Source organism: Helianthus annuus, unplaced genomic scaffold, assembly GCF_002127325.2.
Source record: "Helianthus annuus cultivar XRQ/B unplaced genomic scaffold, HanXRQr2.0-SUNRISE HanXRQChr00c200, whole genome shotgun sequence".
In the NCBI taxonomy this organism is placed as follows: Eukaryota; Viridiplantae; Streptophyta; class Magnoliopsida; order Asterales; family Asteraceae; genus Helianthus; species Helianthus annuus.
The window spans coordinates 1-10,342 of record NW_023395716.1 but is presented as its reverse complement, the minus strand read 5'-3'; the positions used below and the strand labels follow the sequence as shown (position 1 = coordinate 10,342).

Sequence of the window (10,342 nt, the reverse complement as noted above, 5' to 3'; positions counted from 1 at the left end):
CAAAACATAACTTATGTTATCAACTACCCTATAGTTAGCGAAGTCATGGGGTTAGTGGAGTGATGGGTTGGTTAGTCGGTTATATTACAAGAAAATAAAAATGTTTACCAAACAGCCAATTACTTTCTTTGTAAAGACCAAGTCAACCCAAATTAGACATTTGGATCAAAACTGCCAGATCAAAGGTCTACATTTGGTTTTTTTTTTATTTTTTTTATTTTAACAACTCAAAATAGAACAAAGGGCTAGTAATACACTGGAAGTCCCCAACGGGCCAGTAACAAACAAACGGGTAATATATTAGATAGCATAATCTTAAAACTTTTGGAAGCTAGGTTGCATATTCTCAATTCTTTAAACTATGATGGAAGGGTGTTAAACTAATAACATTTTTTTACAATTTGCTATTTTTTTTTGTGTAATTTGACTATTTTATTTCTTCTGTTGTAATTCCAATAGAACAAAGGGCTAGTATAGCTGATATCTATTCAATATAACCTAGGAAAACTTTATTTAAAGAAACACAACAATTAAAGACGTATGCAATATTAAGTACATGAATACTTGGTCAAACATAAATGTTATCCAAAAGATTGTACAGTAGTATATAATAGATAATATAATCTAATTGCTTACAACAGTTGAAACACGAGCCGAATTCTGATCCATTGCATAGCAATCTGATTGTGATCCCATTAATTAGTTGACTCAAGCTTTTAAATACCAAATTACAATAACATAATTACTTTTTACTCAATCAAATAGAAGGAATTCTCCATATAATGTAAACAAATGCCACTAAATCGAAATAACACCTTCCTATATAGCACAAAGGCTAGTGTTACAAAGTCAATCCAATAAATGTTAAACGAATTAACCGAATTAGACAAAAGTGCTAAAAGAGAGGTTAACTTAAAACAGGTTGAACCTTTAAAAGAGGCATTTCATTCAATACAATAAAAGATACAGCCACATGGTCCAGCCTAGGAAAGGAAAAACACAAAAACAACAACGTACAATTTCTAACACCACTACAAGACCCATTAAAAACATTTCTGTTTCTACCCAACAACTTTTGATTCAACAACAAAAGCATGCTTAGCTCTTTTTATCACAGGTGTAACATCCTCTTCTTCATCTTCGGTTTCACTATCAATTTGTATCACTTCATCCCACTTCCATGTCTTTAAAGCATTTGCCCTTTTGTCGAATCTCTTAAACTTGCTAACCTAAAAAAACATTCAAGTAATGAGAATAATAGAATATTAATACGTGTACAAAAGTATAATTTAGTATAATGTATATACTTTTGCCAATTCATAGAAAGATTCACAGATGCTTGCTTGCTGGCTATCCTCGAAACTGGATGAAATGTCTTTGTGACCACCATTCGATGCCTCAAACTCCACGTCATCAATTTCCTGTTTTTTAGACAATAATATATCACTTGAATGATAAATTATAACAATAAAATAATAGGTATAAAAAACCTATTAAATTGATTATAAAACTCCTACTTACCTTATCCGATTCATTTGTAGGTTTACACACGATTGGGCTAAAGAAGGAGTTGTCCATTGATGCAACCTGAAAGAAACAAAAAAGTGGAGATTACAACCAGCAGAAATAAACAGGTATGTCTGAAGCTTACTTTAACAGCTTTATCCATTGTTGCATCTTCAACCTGCTGCTCCATGTTCAGCAACAAAAACCCAGGATGCTGCTCCATGTTCAGCGACATAAACCCAGCGACAGAAGGTAAAGAAAGAAAGCAGGATGTACTGTTGATCGGCAAGGTTTCAATATTTATAAGCACATGTATAACTGCAACGGAGCTAAAATATAGGAAGGTGGAGAACATGGCCATTTTTTTAGGAAAAATAAAAACCATTAATAACACAGGTTTCGGAGGTAACTTCCAGCTAAACAAAACTGTGATTTCCTGAACATAACTTCCACATTTATCGTGGCTTTAATTATTTTGAAAATCCTCCACATTTATCGGTTGCAGGTAGATAATGGGACAAAAATAATGGAGCAAAACCACCAGATCATGGGCCAGAAATATATGGAACGAAACCACCACCGGAAACTACCAGGTAACTTCTCTGAACCGCCGGTGGTAGCGGTTATTTATGCTAGTTTAAACGGACAGGATTTAATCTCAGCAAGTTTAAACGGCCAGGATCGATTTCAAAAACGGTTAGACTTAATGGGTTTAATATATATATATAATTTACAAACTTAATAAGATTTGTTTCAGGTTCATATATTTCACACTAAGGGGCTGTTTGTTTTTGCTTAAAACATCTGCAAGGAGCCTATGTCTTCAGGCGGGTAGATATAAGACGTTGAAGACTGTTTGTTTTTTTTTTTTAAGATCTGAAAAGTTCTTTTATTAGCTTAAAAAAAAAGCTTATGACTATCGTCTTCACAAAATCTCAGATCTTCAAAACCCACATCTTCCTCCTCTCTGTCTCCCTCTTTAAAACCCAAGCACCACCACCACCTCCACCTCCAACCCACCTCCACCGTCACCTTCAACCCACCTCCACCGTCACCTTCAACCCACCACACCGCCACCGCCACCACCACCTCCACCTCTTTCTCTCCGGCTTCTCTCTCTCGTCGACCATCTGATCTTCTCCGTTTCGTCGTCACGCCACCACCAGACGGTGGTGGTGGTGGTCGGCCGATTTGCACATCATAAAGATCAAACCCATGACCAACTACTACCCTAAACTTTATCTAATTTATCAACACCACTGGACTATTCCCAAATGGATCACTAACAAATTGTCATTAACAATGAATCAATTATAGTTTGGACTTACTAAAATTTAAAACTTCAAATGACTATGAAAATAGTATTTATTTCTTAACTATTCAAATACTCATAAACCAAAGTTCAATAATTATAATACCATTATAGTAAATACACACATACTAACACACCGTGTTATATGTATTTTATGCTCAAATTATTATTATTATTAATATTGAACCCAAACAACATGATCTTCAGGCAAGAAATGGCAAACCGGAACACTTCCTGGTTTCACTTTAAGCACTTGAAACGCCAAATGTTTTGGGTTCCATTTCGCGGTATCAATGTGGCAAACCGCCACAACGTTCACTTTCATACCATCCACACCTACCACAGAAACCGCATACACTCGAGTAGCAACGGTTTCATGGCAATAAAACACCGCGTATGGGTAGATTTGTTTATGACAAACCACAACTTTATCCCCACCTCGCTTTTTAGCGAGCTCAACTTTGTACTTCTGTAACGGAGTGCTTTCTTTAGCATTCACCTCAGTTGAAATCGCCTTCACCTTTTTACCTAACTTTGTAGTAACAAAATCGACCATAGATTCTAACGAAGTCGCACAATATTTTTCTTCACCTTCGATGCCTTTGTTCTCACATTCGTTAAGTGTTTGCTTCATGTCTTGACCTTCCATTGAGTCAGGTTTAACCGAAAAACGGTTGTAGATTTGTGGAAGATCCTTTGATGAAAAGGGTATCGAATCCACAACTTTTCGCGGTAAAAACATCGATTTTTGGTCGTTTTTCGTGAAATGTAGGTTCATTTCTTTGCCTTGATGCAAGTCTTTTTCCAAGAAAAACAATGCTACATTTGGATCATCTTTTAGCTGATCTTTGGAGGCAGCATAGTTGTACACAAATGGATTTTTACCAGGTTGTACCCCTACTGAACCCGGATTCCTTCGGTTTCCATAGTGCACTCCTATACCCCCTCTTCCAACACCAACATTCGGCGCTTGCACTTGTTTTCCGACTCTGGTCGCAGTGATCGTTTCATCATCCCGTTCTGTAAAGCATTAAATAAGAGCTAATTACTGTTTTCGTCTCTGTGGTTTGTCAAAAATCACTATTTCAGTCCGTTAGTTTAAAAATTATGATTTCAGTACCTGTGGTTTCACTTTCGTAACCATTTCAGTTCACCTCGTAACCTTTTCAGTCCATGTACTTAACAGAATAATGGATTGAAATGGTTACGAAAGTGAAACCACAGGGACTGAAATGGTTATGAAAGTGAAACCACATGGACTGAAATCGCAATTTTTAAACTAATGGACTGAAATAGTGATTTTTGACAAACCACAGGGACGAAAATAGTAATTAACTCCATTAAATAATTTTAATACTCGCAACATTTTTGTGGAACCGGAAGACATCTCACTTTCTATGTAGTATCGCTATATTTTCTATATAGTTTATTTTAATCGGTAGCGTGTAGAGAACATTTTTGAAATCATTACATATTAAAGGTGAAAAAAAGTGAGTGACAGCTCATCTTTATATGACGGTGGGGCAATGGCACTGGTGTGACACTCACTTTAGAATGTAACACTGAAAATTAGTGAACCCATTACGTCATATAGTGTTTTAAGAACACTGATACAACATTAGGAGCCTGCCCGTTAGCACTGATTAATTAGGTTTTGTTGTGTTATAGAGGCTTGATCAATTAGGGTTTTGTTTTTTTTTTTTTGGGACAAATTCTCTTTCAAGGAACAAATAGGATGTGTTTAAACCTTAAAAACGCATTCTAGATTTCTAGTGGAAGTTATGGGCATTGTATGTTTTTCTTTATGTTTTATACACTTTGTTTTTGGGCTTGTGGCCCATTTATGGCCCGTTTTGAATTTCTGTCTTTATTTGTCATGTAATATGGATGGTCATTCATCAGTTTTGCAATAAGAACATCCTTTCATTTCAAATTCTCGACCCTTTGGGACAAATTTGGGTGCTTTGAGGAAGATTGTCATGGGTATTCTCAGAATCAGGGGCGGATGTAGCTTTATGCTAGGGGTAGCCCCCGCTACCCCTTGACGCTCCCGCGGTAGTGTAAATTTTAGAAAAATTTGATGTTTTATCGATTTCGCTGCCCCTATATAAAATAAAATTTTGAAACGTTGCCCCTTGACGTCTTTTCTAGATCCGCCACTGCTCAGAATCAACGTGATCAATTCTTCGTTACCGTTTCACACGCTACATCAACTAATAACTAGACTAAACAATGTTAAAGAATAAAAATGAACTGAACCTGTAGTGTATAGGAGGTCCTTGACTGCTTTGGGCATAGGACTGTTTGGCAACACAGAGTTCCAATATGTTTCACCAGTAGTTGTTGCATGACTTCCTACAAGTGTTACCTAATGACCAAATCATAATTTTGGTTTATTCTGGGGCATAATTCTTCATGCATTTTCACACTTTTTTTTGAACGGCAAATTTGGATCACTGACGGACCACCGGAGTATTATCGTGCCACCAGCGGAACCACCCGATCATATCCATCTCCACTAGGCATAATACCTATACACCAATTCAGGGGGAAACCCAATATGTATAGGAAAACCCCCTTGTGAGAATCGAACCCAGGACCTATTGGTCCCAAAGCTTTATCCCACCCCCAAAATGCAACTAGGCTATAAAGCCATGGACGCATTTTCACACTTTTAAGTGTGTTTATGTAAACAAAAGGAGCAAAATTAATTTATTTAGTATATGACATAGCGTGTCTGTATGTGCAGTTTTATCACGAATAAATAGTTTTCTCATGATCTTGTCCTTATATCTATAGTATATTATAATACATACATGGGTGACAAAAAGGTAATTTTGCATATGGTACAATCCTTTAAAACATATTGTTGACTTTTAAACCAACTTCTCGTCATGATTTTTAAACGGCCGTAATTTTTTCATACGCTAATATTTAAAAAAATTACACCAAAACGGGCATTTTATTTTTTTTAGCTTGAATATAGTATTGCTATGGTTTTTTTATTTAAAAAAAATTATCATTCATTTGATTACCGGTGTTTGTATTCTCGTATTCTCGGTCGCATCGTACGAGCACTCTACTACTTTGTGTGTGTAAACTATAAGCAAACTGATTCGGGTTAGTAGTTGAGAAATAGAAGTGTTTAATGAAATCATAAATTAAATAGCTTTTCCAATCACTCTCAGACCGTTTTGATTTCGGTTGCTAACAGTGGAGGATTCAGAAAATTTCGGTGGGTTCGTTTTGATGTATTCTCACTGTTTTCTTTTTTTTTTTTTCCAAATCATACAAGGTTTTCGCTATTTTTTTTTTTTTTTTTTTTTTGCAAACCAAGTGGGTTCATATAAACCCACAAAATAGGGCTGGATCCGCCACTGGTTGCTAGCTTTGTCACAGTTCTTTCGGTCACAAACGCCACAGTAACGGTTCTAAGATCGATTTTGGGTCATTGAAATCTCGACTTTACATGATTACATCAGTCGATCCAAAAGTTGCAACATTTTTCATTTAAAATTAAAAAAAAATATAAGAATATTTAAAGAGATACGTATGCATGCATGCATGCATGTGTATGTATGTATGTATACTTACCGAAAAAAGTGTAAAAACGTGAAGAATAGTGAACTTCATTGGAGAGAAACCGAAACCAAAACCGAAACCGAATCTAAGAGTTAGAATCCGATGGTGCTTGATGAATAATGATGAGTGAGTCGATGAAGAATTTATATAGTTGGAGATGGAGTAACTCATTAATAGAAAGTCCATTATTTACTAAAAAGGACCACTAGCTAGCATAAATAACGGCAAAACAATTAATTATGGCAGCACTCACCTAGTCACCCATGATTTTCTTTTAAAGAGTTGTGTGTCGGCCCATAGCATTATAGCCTAGTGATATCTTAAAAGTGGAATACGGATTAGGGATCATTTGGTCCTGCGTTCGATTCCCACAAGTGGGTTTTTCTGTGGCCCTTAGAAAAAGAAATGTTTGTGTTATTTGTGGATGCGGAAACGATAGATCATGTGTTCATAGCATGTAGGTTGGCAACTAAGGTGTGGACAAAGGTTCTGTTTGTGGTGTGAGTCACCACCTTTGTTTGCATTCTCTTTTAAAGATCTATTGGATTTGCACTTGACGGCCAGGATTGGTAATAAGGAAGCGAAGGTTGTTAATGGGCTGCTAATGATTGTTACTTGGAGTATTTGGAGAGCAAGAAACGAGTGGCTAAACGTTAGGTTACCTTTGGTTTAAGTATAGGGCTAAACGTTTGGATATTGTATGGAACGGATGGTGTAAGTGTCATTTGAATATGTTGGTTTTGTGATCGGGTCGGCGCTTTTTGTGTCGTTGGCTGCCTCGTCTCTATTTTGAGGGCGGCTTTGTTTTGTGAATAAAAGTTAAAATTCAAAAAAAAAATGGAAATGTAAATTAGTACGCATGGTAATGCACATTCTGTATTTATTTGTAAAATCTAAAAATGTAGTTTAACACCTAAAGAGTTGTTATGGCAAACTTATTAAGTTTAACGTGAACCACTCACTAACACATGACAAAAGAGTTGTTACGACAAACTTATTAAGTGTAACGTGAACCAACTCACTAACGCATGACAAGACTCATTAAGATACTAATCATCAAATGCATGTCTTTAACACCAAAATGACTGTTCTAATCTAAAGTGACTTTGTGTAACCTAAACCAGCTCATGATATGTGAAAACCTGTTAATATACTAATAGGCATACACGTGTCTTTTAACACTAAAATGACTTCTATTCCCTTATGATTATGTGTAATGTAAACAAACTTACTAACACATAACAAAGCTTATTAGGGGATGGAGGTGGTCACTAGTGATAGAATTCTATCACTCACAAGCATCCAATCAACTTCTGCCATGTCATCAGCCACTATTCTATCACTCACATCTTTTTTTAGTGGCAATGGTCATCACTCACAACACCTAACAATAAACCCCCACACCCCCTCACATCCCTCATTTTTCACGCGTTATAAAAATAACGGAAAACCATCACGTTAAACCTATCACTCGTGAATGTTTTGGTGGCGGTGGACATTTTGTAACTTCCACACGTTATGGAGTTTTATCACGAAACTTCCACGATGCGCCCCCAGTGGCCTTACAACTCGTCATAGTACTAATCATCCATGTCTTAAACACCAAAATGATGTGTTGTGGCGTAAAGTGACTTTGTGTAGCCTAGACTAACTCATGCCAAAGTCCAAAGAGAGACCTAAGTGGTCCCGGGCAAAGGTCGGCCACACCCCCCTGAAATATTTTGGGTGTATCTAATCCCAACTGACCAGGAGAAATGTAAACAACAACCTCCATAAATTTGACACCGAGCTCATTTGACATCGAAGAAAGAAGAAAGAAAAACAAGCATTGCCGAAGAAGACGAAGAGAGGAGCCCTTGCTTTTTGTGAAAGATAAAGAACTGAAACGCACAAGAAAAGTGATATAAATAATTTTTTTTTTGGGTTTTAGTACAATGTATCTTGGATTTTGGTGTTGGGTGCAACCGGCGTTCGCTTTCACAGTTCGTGACTTACTTCTTGTTCACAAACACACTGATACGGGGCGGCTGAAAAGAAAGGTCTTCCAAGGTGTGACTTTGACAGTGTGTTGATGCTTATGGAAAGCGAGGAGGCCATATTCGCCAATTATTCAAGAAACCATGGGTCAAATCAAATCGCTTGGGTACCTTTGGATTAAGAATAGATCCGCGTTTAAGTCTTTAACTTGAAACAATTGGTGTAATTTTTCGTTGTAAGTTTTGTTTTCATGCTAGCTGCTTGCTAGTTGTCTTTAAAAAAATTATCAAAAATATTGTTTCATCTTCAAGAATGCCTATCCTCGAAGATCTATATGATCATTTGTTTATGTAAAAAAAAAAAAAAAAAAAACCTCCAATATAATTATTTATGGTCATAACTAATAAGGCTAGTGGTATCTTGGTGGTGGGATAAGGCTTATAACCATTAGTTCATGGGTTCGATTCCCACAAAGGGGGTTTTCCCAGATTTATTGGGTTTCCTGCTGAATTAGTGTATAGGCATTATTGCCTAGTGGAGATGGATATGATCGGGTGGTTCTGCTTGTGGCACGATGATACTGCAGTGGTCCGTCGGTGATCCAAATTTGCCGTTAAAAAAAAAAAAAAAAAAAAACTTATAAGGGTGGTGAGAATCCATACTCATCATCCTTATTACCGGTAACTCTCTTTTATTGACCTCAATGTTTTTTCAAACCCATCTTTTTCATTCTCAACAAACATTTTTAAATAAGAGAGAGATAGAGATTGATTGATTTTTAAATAAGAGAGAGATAGAGATTGATTGAGGATAAAAAGGATGGCCATCCACATTGAGAATTGAGATATTTGTGTGTTAATGTTACCCATTTTAAGTTCATGGTGACATCTTTTTTTATTTAAACAACATTTTTTATGTTACGATTTCATCTAACTTTACATTTGTAAAGATTTCAACTTACATCACTTTTATAGTTAAAAATATCATACGCCACAAGTTCACCTTAACGCCACACAACCCTCCCTTCCACAAATCACCATCATTTCCCTAATATGGGGTGTGGTCCTCCCCTTCCATTTAATAGAAAACACAAATGCATAAATAAAAATACATAAAAATATTAATTCTTTAATTAAATAAAAAAAGTACATAATAAAAAAACACAAATGCATAAAAATTAAAAATACATCATTAAAGGACATATAAAAAACTAATCCTCAACGACGTGGACCAACTCGTAGCATTTGCCAATGTGGATTAACTCGTAGCATTTACCACAAGGGAATATGGTTAAATTGATGACCTTGTGTGGTTTGGTACACGTGAAGGGCCTCGTCCGTAGCATCCCCTGCGTTTATGTAGAGTTGCTCAAATACTGTAACATGCTAGTTCATTACCCTCCATTTTGCATAGATTGCATATACGTTGCGATCGGTTTCACCCATTTGTTGATGGAATTCGTTAAACAAATCACTTCACCATGTTTGATTTGTGGCAACCTGAGGAGCGGTGGTGGATCTAGTCACCCAATCCGTGAACAAAACAAATTCTTCCTCGTCGGTCCAAAACCGTCTTGCCATTTGAGAAAGTACAAATATTTCTTTTAGAAATAGGTATGGTTTGAGATGGTATGAGATAATGAAGTTTTTGGTATAATGTGTGAGAAAATCGGAGAATATCCCTTGTGAGAACCGAAGAATGGACCGGGGGAGGGGGCGGTGTTCCCCGTCGAGGTCACAAGCCACATCACCTCCCCGAGGTGTTTCCCCGACCCACACCCCACCGCCTAATGAGTTATGATAGGCACGTGAGGTATTTTATTACAAACGTACTCTAAAAAGAAATTAGTCATATTGTTCCTTAATTACCAAAGAGAATTGAACGACTAGTGGACACTTCTTCATTGTAGCTATGTTATAGAAGCAAGCCAATCAGTTATTTATTAATATGGGTGGAGATATAATA

General features: G+C 36.5%; 2 protein-coding genes across 2 annotated transcripts; both read right to left on the bottom strand.

Annotated features, from left to right (window-relative positions):
* Positions 1 to 922: 922 nt before the first annotated feature.
* On the bottom strand, positions 923 to 1,885 carry LOC110887458. Its single transcript, XM_022135077.2, has 4 exons — positions 1,652 to 1,885; positions 1,522 to 1,587; positions 1,308 to 1,421; positions 923 to 1,229 (listed from the first exon to the last, which is right to left on the bottom strand). The coding sequence occupies exons 1-4, from the start codon at positions 1,865 to 1,867 to the stop codon at positions 1,062 to 1,064; spliced, it is 564 nt and encodes a 187-aa protein (XP_021990769.2). The 5' UTR covers positions 1,868 to 1,885; the 3' UTR covers positions 923 to 1,061.
* Positions 1,886 to 2,902: 1,017 nt separating this feature from the next.
* LOC110891394 (BURP domain protein RD22) lies at positions 2,903 to 6,505 on the bottom strand. Its single transcript, XM_022139086.2, has 3 exons — positions 6,413 to 6,505; positions 5,078 to 5,186; positions 2,903 to 3,838 (listed from the first exon to the last, which is right to left on the bottom strand). Exons 1-3 carry the CDS (start codon positions 6,449 to 6,451, stop codon positions 2,994 to 2,996), a joined length of 993 nt encoding a protein of 330 aa, XP_021994778.1. The 5' UTR covers positions 6,452 to 6,505; the 3' UTR covers positions 2,903 to 2,993.
* Positions 6,506 to 10,342: the final 3,837 nt, after the last annotated feature.